We start from the raw sequence: 21,102 nt of genomic DNA, 5'->3' as shown, positions 1-21,102 counted from the left end.
TGGTTGTGCGCAGCCTGGGCTCCTGCAGGCGGCTTCGCTGGGCGATTTGCCGAGTGAATTGTTCACGGAGCATTGGTCTCTGCCAGCGAGTCCTGTGAATTTGCGGAGCATTGGTCTCTGCAGAGGATTCCTAAACGTGCAGGACATTGTTCTCTGCTAGGGAGTCCTCAATTCGCACAGCATTGGCCTCTTAGGAAGGTTCCTCCATGTGCAGAGCTTTGGCCTCTGCGAAAGGTTCCTGAATTTCCTTTGAAGGTAAAGATTGACTAAAGTTGAACTTCTCGGTTTTGTCTCATCTGCACTCTGAGAGAGAATGCCAAAGGAAAATACAGGATTGGGATAATGCCCGTCTTCTGGTGCAGCAGTTCGGTGGCACGCACAGCTGAGTGGATGAACTATGGCCTACTGATTGTGCTGTTTTTTGCACTGAAGAAATGCAACATTTTCTAAATGTACTAGTCTTTACATTTTATTTTCCTATAGTGATTGCTAAAACTGCTTAAAGGTGAACAATTTCTGCTCAAGTTTCAGTGGGTTGTTATTGTCTGGTTATTAAAATTATTAGGGAGAGGCCTCTGAATTGAGGTGCAAACGAGACCATATGTCAAAGTCAATAGTCTGGATTTTATGTAACAGTAAATGTGAGGAAGAGAGAAAGGAATAGAAAAAGCGGGAGAGGGGGTGGGGTGTTGGGAAGAGGGGGGACAAAGAGAGTGACAGAGACAGATTAGGTAGAAAATATCACCATTCCTTGGATTCCATTGGTGTGCCATAAAATCCTCTTCTGGTCTTCTCTGTGGTGAGGTCTCGCAAAATGTAAGACTCCAATGGATTCATGCAGATTTGGGCAAGGTGGGACCTCCCAGGTACCTCCCAGGGGTGGGGCAAGTTGGAGTCTGTCTATTGCTACTTTCAAATAATATAAAATCTATAGCACTAGTATATCCTTAGAGTCTGCCATGAATTGGGTTGTGTTACTTTGCATGCCCTGCAGTCATTTGGTGCAAGGCCTCAGGAATGGGTCTGGGAGCACCTTGGAGGTCTTTGATGGGAGGCTTGTGTGCAAACCTGTCCTCAGCAGACGAGTCTGTGGCTATGACTTGCCCACCTTGAACCCAGACAGAGCTGATTTTCCAGACAGCTGCTGGGTTTGTCTTTGTTGTGGATAGGTTTTTCTCCTAGCCTTGTTTACTTCTCCCCAGACCTGAGATAACAGGTCAATAGTGTCACCTTTGTCTTGTTCCAAGTTCCCCTAGGCAGCTTAACTCACAGTCCCAAGTTCCAGTCAGGAGGCATTTTCAGGGAGGGGTGGGCTGCGGTGGTCACAGCTTCTTTCTACAGTTTTGTCACAATGGGCAGAAAGTCCTTCATAGCAATATTTAAGCCATTAGCCATAACATTCCAGTCTCTCCCAAGTCCTGTGAGGAGCAGCTGACAGAACAGGGGTGCTTTAGCCTAAAGAAGAGGACGTCCACTCTAGCTATTTTAAAGTAATATTTAAGCTGCAGCTTTTTCTGTTCTAACTATTATTAATGTTCAGATTTTTAGCTGCAGTATGATCCATCTTTGAATTGCACAACATAGTGAATGGAGATTTGAATGGATAGTTCAGAAAAAGTCCAATCAGGGGCCTAACAAAGTAGCTACTTACACCAAACAAGCACTTAGCTACTGTTCTGGTTTAAAAAGGAAGTGAGTTTTTTGGGATGCTGTGGTCAAACCAATCGGTACTCAGATTTGAATATTGGCACCTGGTGTGGCCACTGAGGATATGGACACGCCTCTGAGAACTCAGGGGATAAAAGCAGAGAACTGCCAGGAGAAAGTTCTCTTGGTTCCGGTTAGTGAAGAGTCCAGACCTGCCCTGCCCAGCTGCGGGCTGGGCGGGGGAGGGGAAGCCATGTGGCCGGGATGAGGTAGGATGGGCCTTGGACAGAGAAGGGAGGTGAAGGCCCCTGCAGGATGGAAGGGTGGAGGAGCATTGAGAGGCATCGGGCAGCCACCACCCCCGCTCCGGGAGAGAGAGAGAGAGAGAGAGAGAGAGAGAGAGAGCCTGAGCTTGTGCCACCTTGGAATTTGATATCATGTGCTGGCAGCAGGCCCGGCTGAGAAGGAGAAGGGGGGGGTGCAGCGGGGCTCGGTGAGAAGTCGTGGGAGTTCTGGGCAGGCAGAGGCTGAGATTTTAACCCTTTTCTTGAATGATGGGAATGAATGATCTCAATGAGAAGAGAGATGGAGATGAACTGGGAGGAAATGGGCAAGTGTGGTGAAAGTTTGTGCACGTGAAAGATGTCGGAAGAGTTGAGAAGAATCCGAGGTGGGAGGAGAGGATGGAGTGGCCTTTGGCTGGAGTTGTCTTGTATAGCTGTGGACACAACCTTTTTCTTCCTGAAACACAGAGGCTGCATTGGGGGCAGGCAATGGCTTGGAGACAAGAGAGTGCAGTGATGTTATGTGAAGGAGTGGCATGAAGAGAGACGACAGGTGAGGAGGGTGGTAGTGCCCTTGATCTTCAGTGAAGAAGGAGGTCTCGGTTCTTGAGACCCCTCGGCCCCAGGGGGTGAATTGGGGGGGACACGTGTCCTAAAAATGAGAGACTGGTGCTTTTTTGGAACTGGGCAAAGCATCCTTAAGAGGGGAACCCTGGAAGCAGCCCTGGTCCAAGCACAGTGGTGAGAGCACTGGGCATGGAAGGAAGAGGGCATGATGGCAAATGTTCTCATGCGGTGCCACATGGGACATGGAAACACAAGAGGTTTCAGCTGTGTTTCCTGGGGAAGCCTATGGTACAAGAGATTCTCCTCTCTTCTGATAATCAACTGAGAATTGATTGTCTGAAGGGTGGTGGTGATGAACTGAGAGTTGATTATCTGAGGGGTGGTAACTTGATTGAGAATCCAAGGTTTTGTCTCACTGTGCTGTGTTGGAGATTTGGTGGGGGGAGGAGGAATGTGTTTTGGAAGGTTTTCATTCTGAGTTCTATGTGTGTGTTTCTTTTACATCTTGTAAATTAATCCATTTCTTTCCTTTATTCCAAAGCTGGAGCCTGCTTAGCTCTATTTCTGGTCACATCTCACAGCAGACACTAGGGATAATACATTTTCATGGGGGCACTGGCATTGTGCCAGCGTCAAACCATGACAGCTACTTTCAAATCATATCAAATTTTTAGCACCAGTATATCTCTTGAATTGGGTTCTGGATTTTCAGAGTTCCATTGTTGCTTCTTCCAGTTTTGTTGAGGCATTGCCACTCATCTGGGAGACCCTCCCTTCAAAATGACTTCTGGAGTCCCAGAGAAGAGCTTGACACCTCATCTTTTGTCCAGGAAAGATTGACATCTTTTACTGTAAGTACCCACTGGGCTGTGTTAAGGCTGCAAACACCCCTGGTGTCCCTGGTCTCCCTGCCCCTGTTGTCCAGCAGTGCTGTGAAGCTGCAGACCCCCTCCCCAGCTCTTTGTGCCATGCTCCTGTTGGTGGGGGCTGTCCTGGTGCAGTAGGGAACAGTGTGTGATGTTTCAGGGTCTTGCCTGGCTGTGCCAGCGGAGCCAAGTGAAACCAATGTACAACTGAAGCCCTGAGCACGTGTTCTTTCCCTTTGCCACAGGAATTCCTTCTGTCAGGCTGGACACTCACCTGTGCTGCTCTGACCATCCTGCCCTTGGGCACCCGGGCATGTGGTGGGGGGAAGCTCAAACTCTGCCCAAAGCCCTGAGAGCCACAGCTGGTCCCAGCTAGAAGAGGTTCCAAAGCAGCTGTTCTTTCTCAGCTCCTGTGTGAGCACAGGTCCAGCCCTGCAGACGCAGTGTACAGCAAAGCAAGTTATCTGCTGCAGCATGTCCAGAAGAAAATGTCTCAGCGCCTTTGTTCTGCAGGATGGTGGAAATCTTCCTGTGCTGGGAATTCTCCCCTGATTTGGTTTGCCCTGTGTTGATGGTATCTATCCCAAAGGAGTTGCCTTCTCTTGCAAGCTCTGGATTGGTGTGAATGTTGAGGGCTGTACAGTTCTTACCTGCTCTCGGACTTTGCCTTGAGTCTGTACCACATCCTGTGTCTCCTTGGTTAATCTTGGCTCCTCTGCCTCTCTCAGCCTGTTTGGCTCCCTTTGTGCAGCTCACAGTCAAACTCAGGGGCTGAGTCTTCTCCACTTTATGCTGGAATCACTTTTCATTAACGGCATTGTCACTGCAGGGGCTGTGTTCTGAAAGAGCCCTGCAGTCAGGTGGATGTAGCAGAAGTAGTGGAAGGCTTTTAGGTGCCACTTCAGGTTCCTGCCACTTCATCCAGCTCTGCTCAGCTTTTCCAAAAGCAACACAGTGCTCTGCTTTCCCTTTGGAGAACCACAGCACACCAAAGCCGTGTGCTCCTGGAGGTTTTCCCCTTCACTTGAAGAAATTGTGATTGTTTCGCAGTTTCCCAAGAGAGTTGAGAGGGAGAAAGTAGAAAAATGTCAGCAGTTGTGTTCCAGTGTAAAGAGGAAAAGAGAGACCATTGGAATTTCAGTCAGGGAAAGATTTTCTCAAGTGAGGCTTGTGCCAAGAGTGGGCTGGTGGGAAGAGACAGGAGGGAGTCCAAATCATCTGGTTTAGACTTTTGGAGAGCATTTTGGTGCTTGGGGGTTGATATCAATGAGCTAGAAAATGCATGTTTGCTGGGTCTGTGTATCCCAGAGGGCAGAACCTGGCCTGCTGGCTGGAGTTAGGAATGCCCAGCAGCCCAGCTTGCCTGCACAGGCAGCAAGAAGGCCTGGAGAGCCCAGATTGGCTTTTCATCCTGGAACCACACTGTCAGTCAGTGCTGGTCATGTTTCTCCAGGTGGAAAATGCCTTTGAGGCCATAGTGATAGGCACAGCCTGTCAGTGTTTCTGTCACTTTTCTGGCAAGCTGATTGCTCTCATGGTTTTATGATTCTTCCTTGCTGCTTTACTGCCCATTTAAATTCTCTTTGCCATCTACTTGTTTTAGGAGTTGTCTTGCTGTGTTCTTTCTTTTGCTTTTCAGGTTTGCTTTGATTCCCAGTAAGGCCACAGTGTTAGGCCTCCCCTCCTGCTGCTCTGCCTGCTTGACTCTATCCCCAGAATGTCCCTACCCAAACCTGATCTGCTAGAAGGGAATTTCTTCCTTCCCCCAGGCCAATGTGCTGTTTTGCTTTCAGGGAGCACATTCCCCCTCTGGAACACAACTACTGCATGGCTGTGTGCAGGCAGAAGCCAGCAGGTTTTTGGCCTTGTTGAATATGCAGATGACTTGGTTCAGGTGCTCTGTCTCCATCTGGCTGGTGCTGACCTGCTCGGCCCTTCCTTCCCAGCAGGCACTGCCTTACTGGCCCTGGCCAAAATGCTGGAGGCAGACAGAAGGGATTTGAGTTCAGCCTTGTGAATGATGTGCCTGTACCTGTGGAGCTGAAAGTGTTTTGGGAAAGGGGCCAAGGAGGGATGTCAGCAGGGCATGAACAGGTCTCCTCTCATTCTCTTTCCACAAGTGGCAAAATCATTGTTCCATGTCTTTGCTGCAGTTTCCTCAGGTGGTGAAGGTCTCCATGAGGAGCTCCCCTTACTTCCAGCTCACGTGCTCCAGCGATGTGTTCCGTGTCGTGCCGCCGGGCGCGTCTGCCCCTGTGCGCATCCGCTTCAGGCCTGGTGAGAACAAGGTGAGACTGGAGGAGCCAAAGCACAGAATGATCTGCACAGCCACTGTTTTCCCTGCACTGTGGGTCCAGCCCATTGCATGCTGTGAGCCTGGCTCCAGTCCATGGGCAGGCAGCCTGCAGCCAGTCACACCTTGGCCCGTGCTGTCAGGCACTGCAGCCAGGCCTGGCAGGCTCTGCTTCCCCTCCCTGCACATTCCGGAGCATTGCCAAGGGAAGATGCACAGGGAACAGGATGAAAAGGACAGAGGGCTGTTGATAAATGTTCGGCCATCTCTAGGTACAGTGGAAGGGATTTAATTGTTATGGAAAATGCTAGAGGAACAAAGAGGTCAGAGAGCTTTCCTCCTTCCTGACTGCCAACAGCTTCCCTGCCTCACCCTGGGCTGGAGCAAAGATGGTGCTTTTTCACCCCCTCTGTTCTGCAGCCTTGCAGCTGTGCTGTCCCAGAGCACAGCTGACCATGGTACAGCTGCAGGGCCAGGGCAGAGGATGTGCTATGCCTGTGAGCGTGGCCTGGCACAGGCACACTGGGCTCTGGGTGCCCTTGGTCAGCAGGAGGTTGCTGAGCTGCAGGGGACTTGGACACCTGCCTGAAGGAGCTCGTGTAGGGCAGGTACAAGCTGCAGGCAGAGCTGTGAGCCCAGAGCCCGTAGCAGTAACACCTAAGGAAGAATGTCCTGTGTTCCCTAGCTCCATGTTCCTTAGAAGGGACTTAGGAATTCTTTAACATCATTAAAATGTAGAGTAAAAATTGTGGTGGCCTAGGGCAGTTCTCTGGATGACCCAAGTGACAAAAGAGCTTAATGCCACTGAGATAGGTTTTGCAGAGTGCACCGGTGCCTTTAAAATGTGACATATTAGTAGAACTTAGTGTACATTTAAGGGTGGAATAGGTAAATTGATGCCCTTGCAGGGTTCTAGGAAATGGTTTTTCTTCTGCCATGGGGATGGCACTAAATGCCCTGTGCTGAGGCAGTTTCTTTTCCTGCAGGATTATTCCCATGAGCTCATCTGTGTCACTGAAAGGGAAAGGATAGTTGTGCCAATTCGGGCCATTGGTGCCCGAGCTATCCTGGACTTCCCTGCCCAGCTGGACTTCTCCAAGTGTCCGGTCAAGTGCAGCACCCAGAAGACTCTGCTGGTCTGCAATGTCGGTACCCAGGCAGCTCATTACCAGCTGAGCACCCAGAGGACAGGATCTGTCCTTGCACAAAACACCTTTGGGTGATAACAGGGCTGGGAAAGAGCACCAAAAGGAGCCAGAGCAGCCCTGCAGCCTGGCTGGAAGTGAGCAGGATGGAGGACATCTGCTCTCGCTTTCGGTGTTCTGAGCAGGATGCAGCCTTTGAGCTTTCTCTGGCCCCGCTTTCCTGGAGGCTGCTGGAACATGCTGGTAGCTGGCTTGCACCCTCCTGAGCAGAAGCAGCTTCTGAAATACTTACTCAGCACTGTCAGCCAAATAGACCCATTCTCTGGAAGGCCACAGGCACGTGGCTTTCCAGTGCTCCTCTCATGCGATGCCCAACACGAGCTGTGCTGCAGGCAGCCGGTGCAGTTCCTGCTACTAAAGCTGATCTGATTTCCCTTGCCAGCTGGGGGCATCAGTCCCCTCTTCTGCTCCATGGTGAACCTTTGAAAGCCAGTTTAAAATTTCAAACAGATGATTTAAATCTCTGAATAAGGTTGTGCCCCCTTTCATTGAGATTTCTTTTTTTTTTTTCTGAAGTCCCTGTGTTTCCGCTGTTTTTTCATTTTGGTTTGTGTTAAATGTTTGCCAAAAGATTATTAATTCTTCATTGGGAACTTTGATGAAGTTTGAGCTCTTCCAATGCCTCTCAATATACCACCTGCCCATAGGTACTTCCTGCACAGGTGTGTAGGAAATATGAGACATTTAGTGAATATGTATAAAACAATTGGGCTGATTTAGAAGACGAAAGTGTACAATAACTTTTCCAGAGTGGACCTCTGGAAATCATCTGAGCAAACACACTGCTCAAAGCAAGAGCACTGTCTGGGGCTTGCAAGGTGCCATTGGGAGATCTGGACCTGCCTTTAGATGCCATACAAGGAAACAAACTTCCCAATGGACCTAGTTAAAAAGCAGAAACAAACAACCTATTAAAACCCCTCCATACCTTCTCTTTTTTGCCTGTTGGTTGCAGTAGTGATTCATTGAAAGGGTAGATCTAACAGGATGGGAACTATCTTAAGGAACAGCTCACAATGAACAGATAAAAGGCCAAAATTTAGCCTGCTTGCCCCATCTCTTGGCACTGGTTTTCATTTGGTTATTACAGTGTCAGGGATGTCTCCTTCACAGCTCTTCTATCTCTGGGCTCAGGGTGCAGCTTAGGGATGTTGGCTGAAACTCAGAGGAGTAGAGTTTGTGTCCTTGGGTTTTGGGGAGCCAGGTCTGTGTGAGAGATGACTACTACAGCAGGAACAGAGGAGTCTGGTGGGTACAGCCCAGGGTGGGATGTGGGAGAGGCAGGGGTTGATTGCACCCAGTTTTTCAGTCCAGGAAACAAAGTCCTGAATTTGGCTGGATCCTCTTCTCCTGATAATTTGAAAATAAGAAGATACCTTCTTTCTCAGGCAACCCCTGAAGTCACCCCCAGGAGTGTTATTGCCATCCTGCCATCTGAGGGCAGGAGCATGTAACATGGGGCAGCAGTGGGAATGGAATGGAATGGAATGGAATGGAATGGAATGGAATGGAATGGAATGGAATGGAATGGAATGGAATGGAATGGAATGGAATGGAATGGAGGCAGTGCTGAAGTGTGGCCAGGGATTCCCTTAAGTGGCAGCTTCTCTGTTCTGGTGCAATTTCTGGCAGAAAAAGAAGAACAAAATCCTGTGCCTTGCCCCCAGCAGGCACTGATCCCCTCGAGCCCCAGCAGAGAGCTGCCGCAGTCCTGGCATCACCCCTGGGGTGGATGCAGGAGCTCTGGGACTGCTGGGGCCTTGTCTTTCCTCCCCTCTCTCCAAAGCCTGACGTCCAGCACATAAAAATTGCTGGCCCAAGGCTTCTCCATCAGCCAGCAGTGATGTTCTCACCAGTGGGAATGGGAGCAGGTCAGGCCCATCATTGCAGCAAGAGGTCCTTAATGAGCAGAACCTGAAGCAAGTTCATCAGCTGTCACTGCTGACATGAGCAAAGTTCAGCTTTTCAGATGTTCTCCTTATTTTTGTGTGTGATGGTTCATCACCAAAGTCCCGTGAACACACCTGTAAGTGACAGATTGACCAGCAGCAAAGTACCAAGGCCAGGAACTTTTGTTTCCTCAGTGGGGCTGTAGAAGAGCACAAAGCCCAGCAGCTGCTGGGCAGAAGCACATTTCCCCTGGGCTGTCCCTGAGCATCAAAGCACAGAGTCTTGTGTTTGTCAGGCAAGAGCTGTTCACCTGGTGACCAATCCTGATTGCTCCTGTTAAATCCAAAGTGCACCAACACGTTTGCAGAAGCATTTCCAACACATTGCACAGAGTTTGTCTGGTAGGCCAAGCCAACACTTACCAGCCTGGATGACAACTCAGAGTCCCAGACTGCATTGCTGGTAAACACACAGAAACCTCCTGTTCTGCTTCATTGGTGTGCTCCTGCTCATGGTGCTTCATTGAGCTGGGATTGGACCCTTCAGACTGTACATGGCATCCTCCTTTTGGGTTTCCATGTCACTGTATTGCTCTAATCTGCATTTGCACTCTTTCAGAGTTTTGATTGCTCCTTTTCTTAGGGCAGCTTTCATTGAAGTGCTGATGAAATGTGCCCTTTTAGGCTAGATCAGGATGTTTTCAAGGTAAAAGAAACCAAAGAACCACACTGCAAATTCAGCAGTAATTATTCCTTGGTCTTCAAGGGAAAGTTCCTTCTCCCTGTCTGATTCCTAGGCTGTAATATCCCAGGACAGGTAGTGCCCTAACATTTGCATCTCTTGAGGTGAGTTCTATAAACATCAGAAAAGGAGAAATTCCTGAGGCACTCAGTGTCAAGTTGTGCATGCAGATAGCTCTGAACCCTCTCTGTGCTCTTCACAAACCATTCTCTGATGGGATTGCTGGCAGTGGGACCCTTGAGTCTCATTGCAGAGGGCAGGATGCAGAGTATGGGGGAGGTGAGGTCATTTTATCCCACAGCATCTTGTGGGGGCTGGATCTCCTCAGAAGTGGCTCAGTGGCTGTTTCTGACCCTGCCCTGTCTTCTGCTGACTGTGGTTGGTTTGCTCCCTGCTTGCCCAAGTGTGAAAAACGCCAATCCCTCGTGTTAAAGTTTTAAAAGTTTAACAGTAATCAAATAGTTCTAAAAAGAGTAATAAAAATTAGAGCAATAAGAATTTGGACAATCAGAGTTAGGACAATAAAGGGACAATAAAAAAGCAAAGAATTAAGGACATCCAGGCATTCTGCTCTGCCACAGAACAGGTTTTGCTAACAAAGGATTAATCCTTAAAAGCAATAGCCTGTTGCATATTCATATATCTCATACACAATGCAAACATTCCTTTCAAACTAAGGATTTTTCTGTTTATTGTCAACTTCCCCCCTCATCTTGTAATCAGTCATCTCAGTCCCCATGAAGTCTGATTCTTCCTGATAGGGGGGCAGTAGTTCTTCTCTTGGGATTTTGGGTGTCCTGTTGCTGTTATCTCTGTGTAAATAATTTCTTGATTTTCTTGTTCATTTCTTGAGGTAGTTAGAAAAAATATCTTACATCACGTAGTTTCTATTTTAATATGATGTTCTAGCCTAAAACTACATTTAACACACTACTTAAAAAGGATTAATACAGTACTACAAAACAACTTCCCAACCTAACACATATTATATTCATTTTAGTATTTGCAAACAGTCTGTCGTATAATGTGCATTTTTCACACCAAGTGAGCTGAGGTGAGCTGCAGTGCAGAAGGAATCTCATGCCCAGGTGTCCCCCCGAGCCCTGATCCCTCTCTTTGTGTTGCAGTCCTTTCTCCATGTCACCAGCCACAGGAATTCTGGACGCTGGTGACACCATGCAGGTGACAGTGGGATTTCACCCGCTGACCACGGGTGACCACTGCGGGTCCCTGGCAGTGTGCTGCAGCACAGGTGAGTGCTGGGCCCTGCACGGGCACAGGACAGTTCTCCACCATCACTCCCTGTTGTCCCATCCCCCTCCATTCCCTCCTGAGGTCCCTCCCCTGTTCCAGCTTTACCCCAAAGCAAACTGAGAACTCCTTGGTATTTAGGGGCTTGATCAAGTGGATCCCCTCTAACAGGGCTAAGAGTTTTGGACTCCTGTTTTGCTGGGAGTTGCTGAGTGGAGGAAGGAGGAACCCTGATTCTCCACTACCATGTGGCTATGCCTGGGTGAAATTTTATTTCATTCCTGGGCAGTGCTGTAGGTGAGGTGTGAGGTTTCCATCAGACTCTCTCCAATGCAATGGATTGTTTGCACACCTCTGTCCCATATGCTGCTTCTCCACTGGCTTGTCACAGACCCTTTTTCTATGTTGCCCTCTACACATTTATTTAGCTCCTGTCTAATAACATTCTCAGGCCCTCGAGTTCCTGTTTGGTGACAAATCAGATTTTTCCTTGTCCCCATTTCCCAGGCAGTTCATGCTGTTTCAAACCTCTCATATCTATCTCTTGTTTGATTTCTAGACTGAGGAATCCCATTCAGCCTTCATATGGAAGCTGCTCTGTGTTAATCTTTCCTTAAACGTATTAATCTTTCCTTTGTCTGTTTTTTATTTAATTTGAAATGCTGCAGCTTGGTTTTTGAGATCAGAACAATATAAAATATTTCAAGACTGGTGCTGCTGTGGGTTTGATGATGATGATTTTCATGGTGTTCCTTTTGTAGTGGTTTGTCAAATTGCAGAGCCAGGCTGGTTGTGTTTCCTTGCCTGTGTCCCCTCCTGCTGTGGGCTGTCACTTATTCCTCTGGGCCTCCTTTTGCTGCCCACATGCTCCCAGGCGTGTTTGCTGGTCAGCAGCAAGGGATCCAAGGGATCAGGAGAGACAAGAGTCTCGTGGGATGCCCAGGGGAGACCCTGGGCAAGCCAGGACTGAACAGGGCTCCTCAGTGTGATCTGAGTGGGTCACTGGAGCACATCTGACAAATCTCACTGTGCATACTGTCACCTTGGGGCCAAATCTCTACAAACGCTCTCAGAAATAAGGTGGTTTAGGAGGTGCCCAGGACACCCTCACGCTGCGCACACAGAGCTGTCAGGACGTGATAAATGGACTGATCCACAGAACTGCTAGCACAGCTAAAAGCTGTGACATTTCCTTCTGTGACCTGTGGTTTGCTCTGTTCCTTGTGTTTCCATCAGCAACTGAGCTGAGTCAAGTCTCCCCTTTGCTTTGTTCCAGGTGAAGAAAATATCCACACAAACCTCCGCGGAGATGCTGTAGAAGTCAATGCTGGGTTGAGCACAAATTCCGTGGAGCTTGAGAAGACTTTCATCACCATGTCAAGCCACAAAACAATGTTCATTGAAAACAGGAGTAACATCACAGCCCACTTCCAGTGGAAGGCTTTTCCTACTGAGGAAGGAGAGATTGAAGAGAAGAGGAGGTTGGTGTGAAAGATGCATTTCAGTGAGATCCATGGCCCAAGACTGAAACTGATGCGTGGCCTGAGGGGGGTGTTGGTGCTTCTGAATGGTTTAGGCCAAGTAAACCATGCCTGGCACTGGGGTGTGTGTCCCTGGGCTTCAGGAGCTCAGCACTTAGCATTCCAGTTCCATTGATAGTCCAACCAAAGGATGGCATTTTGGGAAGGGAAGATTGGTTGCGATGACTGGATTTCTTTAAGTTCTAATTGGGCTTTTGCCTCTCTAATCTTCTTCCTACATCACCTGGCAACATCCTTAAACAGTTCACCCTCTTTCCGTAGGGGATACACCCTCTTGTTTTCCCCTTAGTTCCTTCAAAAGCTCCTTGCCCATCCAGGCTGGTTGTCTTCCCCATCAGCTTGTCTTTCCACCCACAGGGACAGTCTGTTCCTGTGCCTTCCAGACTTCTTTCTTGAAGTATGTCCATCCTTCCGGGACCCCTTTGTTTTTAAGGGCTGTTGCCCAGGGTACTCTCCAAATCAGTCTCTTGAACAGGCCGGATCTGCCCTCCAGAAGTCCCCAGTGGAAGTTTTGTTGATGGCCCTCCTTGTTTCACCAAATATTGAGAGCTCTGTTATTTCACAGTCACTGTACCCCAGACCGTGGTGAACAGATGAAGTTCATTTAGTCATTAGGGAATTTCCTGGTGATATCCAGTACCTGGACCCCAGGGACGCCTTCGGGAAGGGCGTGTGGCCCCCAGCGCCGACTGCTGCCGGCGTGCCAAGGGGCAGAGGGTGCAAACGGAGCGTGCCCTGCGAGAGGCCCCCACCGGTAATGATCCTTCCACAGGTTCACCTACGGAAACCTTGTTACGACTTTTACTTCCTCTAGATAGTCAAGTTTTACCGTCTTCTCAACGCCACCCAAAAAGCCTCATCGATCGCGACAGGGGCCCCACAGCCACGATCCTGGGACAACACCGGGAGCGCGGGGGGTGCCACCAACCACCCACAACTGAAGGCTCCCTTCAGCTAGGCAACGGCAGGACCGGACCACCGGGCCGGGAAGGGGGTTCTCGGCCCCCTTCGGCCGGGGAACCCAGTCTGAGCGTGCAAGAAAAGTGCTACCGACCGGGCCACGGGCCACCGGCTTTCGCCCGCCTCGTGGCAGTCGGCTTCCCCCCCTCCAAGAAAAAACAAACGGAAATAAAATACGGGGTGGGGACGGCACGACAAAAAGGCACATGGCACCGCGTGTTCGGCAATGACCCGTGCTAGCCACGGGGGCCACGGGCCCGGGCCGGGGGTCATGGCACGCGCCTCTCGCTCCCCCACCAGCGCCCACCAGCAATCTCGGCGCTCTCCCTTCTCTCTCTCCATCCACCATCGCTTCCACTCTGGGCTCGTGCACTTTCGTCGCGCGCTTCTCGGTGCCGCGGCTTAGAGCCGCGAGAGATAAAAAAAAAAAACCGTGGAGGCCGGGTGGGCACACCCCCACTCTGACAGCACCCCGGCACGCCTAAGGAAAAAAACCCACAGACCCGGGTGGCAACCCAGCCCGCCCGGCATAAGCGGCTCATTCGATCCGTCCACGACCGAGGTGGGCGAGGCGCCACTGCCTTGCCCGGGACCTTCCGGAGGGCTCTCTGTCGGGTTCCGGGTCTGTGCTAGGGCTGGCTGGCCACCACGGCCTGCGTCGGCGCCCCTGAAAAATTCCGACCGCCACGTGGGTCCCCGGCTTAAGGCCAAGGAAGGGGGAACGGCCTCAACAACACAGGGCCGGGGCCGGGGCGCCGCCACCCCGGCTCCGCGCCTCACGGGGCAACCGCCGTCACCGAGCCCCTCGAGCCAGGTGGTGGGCCGAGGCCAGGCCGCACGCCCCACGGCATGTTTCCACTGCCCTTCCGACACCCTGGACATGCTGGCCAACAGGTCGGGAGCAGGGAACGGGATGCCACCACCTTGGCCCACCAGGCGGCACTCGGGGCTCTAGGGCAAGGCCCGGGAAAAGGCCCGGACGCGTCCAGCCCCGGCTGCCAGCCGCCGAGGCGGACCGACAGCTCAAAAAGTCAAAAACCGTGCCCGCTGAGTGGGCCCTGGCTTAGGGCCAGGCAGAAAAGGGATGTGGCGCCGCCGCCTTGCCCGCTGCCAGTGACCCAGGGTGGTCGCCTTCAGAGAGCCAACAGAAGCCGGGCCTGAGCGGGACACGCTGGCAGCCTCATCTTTCTGCCTCGCCTCGGCAGGCGAGCGGCTCTGCGATCGTCTTCCGCCTTTCTCTCTCGCCTCTCAGCGCTCGTCTTCCGCCCTTCTCTCTCGCCTCTCAGTGTTTGTCTTTTGGCCTTCTCTCTGGGTCTTTTTCAGGATCCTCTCTCGCCCCTTCTCTCTCGGCCTCTCAGGATCCCCTCTCAGCGCCCTTCTTTCTCGGCTCTCCAACTGTACCCACTTCCCTGGGCAGGACGGGAGCTGGGACGAAGCCACGCAACTCGTCCTGGCTAGGTGGAGCTCCCTTCGCCCCGGCGACCGCGGGCGCAGCCGCCCCGCTCTGCCTCAGACATAGGCACTAGCTCAACCTGCGGGGATGCGGCCCGTCATCTCGCTCCCATAGTACGGACAGACGAGTCCAAAGGCGCCGACACATCCAAGAGGACAAATGGAACTCAACCGGGAAGGTGCGCCGCCGCAGGCCGCCTGCTACCATGACATTGCTGGAGGCGGCGGCCAACAGCGACCCCTTGGTGAACTTCTGCGGCCGGCCGCGACAACAGGTCTACCTGGCGCCTGCCGAAATCGGATTAAGTCCCGCCGGAGCGAGGTAGACCTGTTGTCCCCGGTGGGCCCCCGCTGCCCGGGGGCTGCGCCGACCTACGGCGGCCCAGCGCCGGGGTAGACCTGGTGTCCACCCGGGGAGCCGGAGTAGACCTGGTGCCCAACTAGGAGCCGGGATAGACCTGTTGTCCGCCTGGGCAGCCGGGGTAGACCTGGTGTCCGCTGGGGAGCCAGGGTAGACCCGATGTCCGCCGGGGCAGCGGGGTAGACCTGTTGTCCACCACAGCAGCCGGGTAGACCATGTGCCCACCCAGGGATCCGCCGTGGCAGCTGGGGTAGAGCTGGTGTCCGCTGGGGAGCCAGGGTAGACCTGTTGTCTGCCCAGGGAGCTGGGGTAGACCTGTTGTCCACCGCAGCAGCCGGGATAGACCTGTTGTCCGTCGTGGCAGCCGGGGTAGACCTGGTGTCCGCCAGGGAGCCAGGGTAGACCTGTTGCCCACCTGGGGAGCTGGGGTAGACCTGTTGCCCGCCTGGGGAGCCAGGGTAGACCTGGTGCCTGCTGGGCAGCCTGGGTAGACCTGTTATCTGCTGCAGCAGCCGGGGTAGACCTGGTTTCTGCCGCGGCTGCCAGGGTAGACCTGGTGTCCACCGCGGCAACCGGGGTAGACTTGGTGTCCACCCGGGGAGCCAGGGTAGACCTGGTGCACTCCGGGCAGCCAGGGCAGACCCGGTGTCCGCACAGGGCCGCCCGCCGCCCAGGCGCCTCGCTTTGCCCCTGGCGGCCCCAGAGTCCGGTCAACAACAGGAGCCGGGACCGGGCCAGAGCCGGGCTACACTGGTTGTCCCCAGGTCGGCGCCCACCGCCCGGGCGCCTCCCCGTGCCCGGCGACCCCGTTGCTGGGGTAGGCTCACAGCCTCATAACGGCCCGGAGCCGGAGGGCGCTATCAGCCCCGTCCCACCCTATGAAGCCCCCACTATCAAGAGCCATCCATCTTTTTGATTTTTTTTTTGCTGTTTTGGGTTTTTTTTTTGTTTTTGTTTTTGGGGTGGAGTGGGGTGGGTTGGGGGGGGAGGCTTTTTTCTTTGCTTTGCTTTGCTTTGCTTTGGTTTTTGGGTTGTGGGGTTGTGGGGGTTTTTAGGGGGAGCAGGTTTTTTGGTTCCCCCCCCCCCGCGGTTTCTTTGCCTTTGTTTGATGGCGAGTTTAGAGGTTGGGGTTTTTTTTTTGGGCGGCGGGGTGGGGGGCTTGTGGTTTGGATTTGGGTTTTCTTGGGTTTTTGCCCCCCCCCTTTTTCTTTTCTCCTTTCCTGAAAGAACGGCTTTTCTGTTTGCTTGGAAGGAGAAACCTATCTGGGGGGGCGGGGAAAAAAATACAAACAATCCCAATATTGGCAAATGTTATTTATTTTCCTTTTGTATCCAGCGCGCTACCAGCTGAGCCGACGGGCAGCATGTGCCCTGTGCTCTGCCTGCTGCTGACACACCCAAGTGTCAAAAGAGCGCCCCCACCCCGTCCCGTCCCCCCGCCCCCGGGACCTTACACAACCCGACCCCCCCGCCCCTGATGCGACTCGCCCCGCTCTGCCCACCTGCCAGTACATGCGGTGGTGGGGCGGCTGCCACCAGCACCACTGCTGGCTCGCACACGGGCGGCCGCTTTCGGGAGGGTTGGTTCTTTCATGGCACGCAGAGGTCTTCGGCCCTTGGCGCAAGTCCGGGGGGCCGCGGGGGCTCGGCGCCGAGGCGCCCGGGGCCGGCACAAAGCCGCCGGCCCTCAGCCCTCATGCGCACACAGGGAGAGACAGACGCTGTGACACACACGCACCCCCACTCCACACGCTCATGCCCCGACGCCACCCCTTCAGGCCCCCACACCGCTGCACATACCGACCCATGCGGGGAACTGCTCCCTGCCCGCCCACACGCTATGCACGGACGCGCACATCCTCTGGCATCCCCTCTTTCCCCGTCCTCGTCCCCGTCCCCGTGCCCCTGCCTCTGCCTCTGCCCCTGCCCTCTCTTTCGCGGCGGCCTCTGCCCATCGGCGATTCGGGGCGCCCCACCCTTCCCCATCAGACTCCCAGGCGCCACCTTCAGACGAGTCCCGCCCCCGCCCAGGCTGCCAACCGCCAGTTGGCACAGCAGCGGCGACAGTGCGGGGCGCCGGCCGACACCGAGGCAGTCAGGGCCTTTGGCACGCAGGACGAGAGCCCCTCGCAGAGGCGGGGCGGGCGGGTGGGCGGTGGCAGCGGGAGGCTTAGCGCCCTCCCTTTTCTGAGAAGCTTCCCGTTCGGCTCTCGTCGAGCCTTTCGGTTCGATAGTCCACCAGCGGGCCCTCCAGAGCGGGGCCAACCACGAGGCGCGCGCTGCCCGCCTGACACGCGCTCGCAGGCCCGGCCTGGGCCACGGGCCCAGACGTCCCATGGCGGGGGTCGGTCTGCCCGGTATTTGGCGCCCAGGGGGCGAGGGCAGCCCGGGACGACAGGTCTACCCTGGGTCTCTGTAGGCTTAGTCCGGCCAGGACAACAGGTCTACCCCATGCTCCCCAGAGGCCAAGTCAGGCCGGGACAACAGGTCTACCCTGTGTCCTCCAGAGGCACGACAACAGGTCTACCCCAGGGCTGGACGCCTGGCCGAGGGGCGGAGGGGCAAGGCCCGCTCCGTCCCTCAGCAGGTCGAGGAGACCCAGTGCACCCGGCACCCGTCAGCACGGACAGGAGGGCTCGGCCCGGGCCAGCTGGGGCAGCCGCACGAGCTCTCTCTTAGAACCGGCAGCGTGGTGCGCGGCGCCTGTGGCCTCGCCACTGCTGCCACTGGCCGCCTGGCCAGATTTTTATGAATTAAAAAGTCTCTGTCCCTACTTACTATGAGCTACCTAACTGGCTTGTGGCTTCCCTACCAACCTAGCTACTGTCAAGTTTATTGAAAAATATACAAAAACGTATAAAACCTTTTACAAAAATGAAATACAAAGAAAAATAGTACAAACAACAAAAACAAATCTACAAGAAAATTCAAAATACAAAAACAATACAAAAAATCATCTACCCTGGCAATCTTCTGGCCCTACTGGCAAACATATGTACAATGTCCACAGATGATAGAAGCGCTTCTGTGGATAAAGTCTTTGCTACCAACTCCTGCCTCGATTTAGGGAGGCCAAGAGTACTCAAAAGTTCAGAATTTCCCTTGTACCATTTCCCACGCGCCCCAAGGGGAAAGCCCATGAAAACAATGTCCTTTGCATTGGTGAGGTTTCGTACCTCGGTTTCCAAATGTTTGTACTTGTTCACTTTCTCTGCAGCGGCTTCTTCCAGGGAAGATTGGGTTGCTTTGTATTGTATCGTCACATCCACGACAAGTGCACGAGTGTCTTTCACAAATATCAGGTCTGGTTTGTACAGTTCTTTGGTGGCATCCCTTATGTGCGGTTCTTTGTACACTACCCAGTCCCTCTTCTGCGCCTCCTCAATCAGCCTCTCACAGATGTGATTGTGCCTCTTGATTCGGGCGTCCTGCGTCACTTGGCAAAAGCCGACGATGTGGGCCCACGTTTCATGTCCGCAGCGCAATGTCTACATGTCTTGATGGAACTATCCTCTCTACCCCGTGAGAGAAATTCTCTCGTGGGGTAGACGTTGGCCCTGAGTTGTAATGCAGTGAGGAGTTTCCTGTGAGGTATGTGTCTATAGTACTGAAGCCAATCATTACTAATTTTATCACTTTCAAAATTCCTAATTCCACGGCCCTGGGAAACTAATTTGGTCCATTTTTTTAATTCCTTTCTCCTCCAATCACATGGTTTAGGAAATTTGCTTTTCAGGATCGGTGCTTCCCACTCCAAAGTTGTGTCTGCACTGTTGGATGGTTCTGTCGCCAGCAGTGCTTCCCAAATCGAGGGCGTCTTCTCGCTTTCCCCTCCAGCTTGAATCCATAGTTTCTTATACATTTGTTCCATTTGATCTTTCTCTAGGAAATTCTTCATTGTCTCATCCGAGGACTGTGCAATCCGATGCAGCCTTCGGGCTTGCACACTGGGGATCAGCCCTGCCAATTTGGTAACACCCAAACCGCTGTCATTCATGCTCGAGTACAAGATGGCATCGCAGGTGCACGAGGGCAGGTGCAGCCAGTCCTTGACCGCTGTTCGGATTTTTTGGTCCAGGGCTTCGAGGGCCCCTGCCTTCAGTTCTGAGTGGTCTGCCAGGTAGGTCAGTCGAGGGGTGGTGTATGTTTTGAGGATATCCAGCTTTTGCAGAGGTTTAAGTGGAGCTTGATCAATTTGTTTGAGCCAGAAGTCTAGCTTCGCCGAGAGATTGGGTTTTGCTATCCCAGTCCAGGGGTCAAACTGCAGGCCGAGGTACTTCTCAGATTCTCCGGGGTCAATCATGTTCAGGGGTGTGCCGTTGATGGTCCAAGCAGCGCAGTTATTGACGGCGTAAGAATCCTTAGTGGGCTTGATGTAAAAGCCGTGGCATTTTTTCCCCTGTGTTTTGAGACCGGTGAGATTGCAGAAGGTCTCTAGTATTGCGATGTTTGCTTTCATGCTTTCCCAGGAGTCGCTCAATAAAACCAAGTCGTCTGCAAATGCCATTGCTGTGATGCTGCTGCCGTCTCGTTGGTATCCTTTGCCACACTCTTCCAGCTTGCCCAACAGGGGCTCTGTTGCTGGGTTAAATAAAAGGGGGAATAGTGGGTCACCTTGCTTTACTCCCACCTTGATTTGGATTTTGTCCGTGTGTGCGTTCCTTTTTGTGGTGACATACGTACTGATGTTCTTGTACATATTGTTCACCAGGCCGAGGATGTGGGGATCCACTTTTCTTTGTTGCAAAGCATGTATGATGTGCTGGTGGCTTACTGTATCAAAGGCCTTGGCAATGTCCACAAATACAACACCCAGCGGTCTGTGCTCTCTTTTGGCAGTTCGAATTATAGTCTGCAGGAGTTTCAGGTTCTCGGAGCATCCTGCTGCTCTGATAAAGCCTCTTTGCCTTGGGTTGAGGGGGCACGCATTACTCAGCCTGGCTGTTATGATCCTGGAGATGAGTCTCAGCAAGATGGAACCGATTGTGATAGGCCTCCAGTTCTTATTGTCCTTTAAACGGTCCGGTTTTATTAATTTAGGAATTAAAACAGTCCTGCACCCCCTCACCATGTCCGGGAGTTCCCCAGATGTTAACCATAGGTTGAAGATCTCGGCGGTCCGGGAATATCCGGGATCCATCTTCTTGATGTCCCCAAGAGTAATCCCATCTGGACCCGGAGCCGAGCCCTTGCTCATTTCCTGCACACTCTTTTCAATTTCTTTAGCCGTGATTAAGTCCCTGAAGGCACTGTTGTCAGCCTTCCCGTTAATTTCTAAGTCCCCAAGGCCAGAAAAATTACCAGGTGTTTCCCACCTGCTTTTGAATACCGAATAAATTTCGCTGGGTGATATATCACAGGACAAGCATTCCATGTCGTCCAAAACAATTTTAGCTAGTTTCCCCCTGTCCAGGTAGAATAAACGCTGGAAACGTAGGTAGTTACCTCTTTGGATCGCCCTCTCCTTCATCCATTTCTGAAACGGCTTTCTTGGCTCCTTCTCCTGGGTCCCCTGTTTATTTTTGTAATTTTTCACACGGGTCGCTGTTCTTATCTGGCTTATCGATTCCAAGCATCCAAAGCAGTCCTTTGATGTTTGGTTAACCACTGGCTGGATTTCCTGGCCGTCCATTAATTGCTTGAATGCTCCGGAGAAGGTGTTAATTGCTCCAGCTGATAAGCGTTCCTCGAGCACCTTGTGATAATGAGCCTGCAGCTCCCCCGCCCTCTGCTGGTCGATGGCTTCCCGGCAGCAGCTGTTCTTCTTATCAAGGTGTCCCCTTATCTTGGCCATTGTTTTCCCTCCGGCAGCTGTCCTCCCTGGCAGATGATCCACCCCAGGTTCTGTTCCCAGGTCCTAGCTGCTCTCCTGGTGCGATGACTCACCCCAGGTTCCTCATCAGTCCCACCTGTCAGCTTCCTGGGCAGCAGTCTTCTCTTGTCGCTGATTTGCTTAGCCCTTTTGGTTGTCAGGTGTTCGGCAATAAGCTTATTGATGATTTTGTTTCCCTCGAACTGTGCCTCCAATCTTATCAGCTGTTCTT

At 52.6% G+C, this 21,102-nt stretch overlaps 2 protein-coding genes across 2 annotated transcripts in view; both read left to right on the top strand.

The window, feature by feature from the left end:
• Nucleotides 1-1,666: 1,666 nt before the first annotated feature.
• LOC132334808 (hydrocephalus-inducing protein-like) overlaps nt 1,667-21,102 on the top strand; it is a 119,560-nt gene continuing 100,124 nt past the window's right edge. Inside the window, exons 1-2 of the transcript XR_009488484.1 lie at nt 1,667-1,916; nt 3,234-3,349. The gene's annotated coding sequence lies outside the window, so the exon portion shown is untranslated. The remainder of the gene's footprint in view (nt 1,917-3,233; nt 3,350-21,102) is intronic.
• Nucleotides 9,338-13,446, top strand: LOC132334833 (hydrocephalus-inducing protein homolog). The gene is made up of 3 exons (XM_059861016.1): nt 9,338-10,745; nt 12,021-12,225; nt 13,100-13,446. Exons 1-3 carry the CDS (start codon nt 10,631-10,633, stop codon nt 13,101-13,103), a joined length of 324 nt encoding a protein of 107 aa, XP_059716999.1. The 5' UTR covers nt 9,338-10,630; the 3' UTR covers nt 13,104-13,446.

The sequence above is a fragment of the Haemorhous mexicanus genome, chromosome 16, assembly GCF_027477595.1.
Source record: "Haemorhous mexicanus isolate bHaeMex1 chromosome 16, bHaeMex1.pri, whole genome shotgun sequence".
NCBI classification, from domain to species: Eukaryota; Metazoa; Chordata; class Aves; order Passeriformes; family Fringillidae; genus Haemorhous; species Haemorhous mexicanus.
The sequence above is the reverse complement of the archived record's forward strand: the minus strand, read 5'-3'. Positions and strand labels throughout refer to the sequence as shown.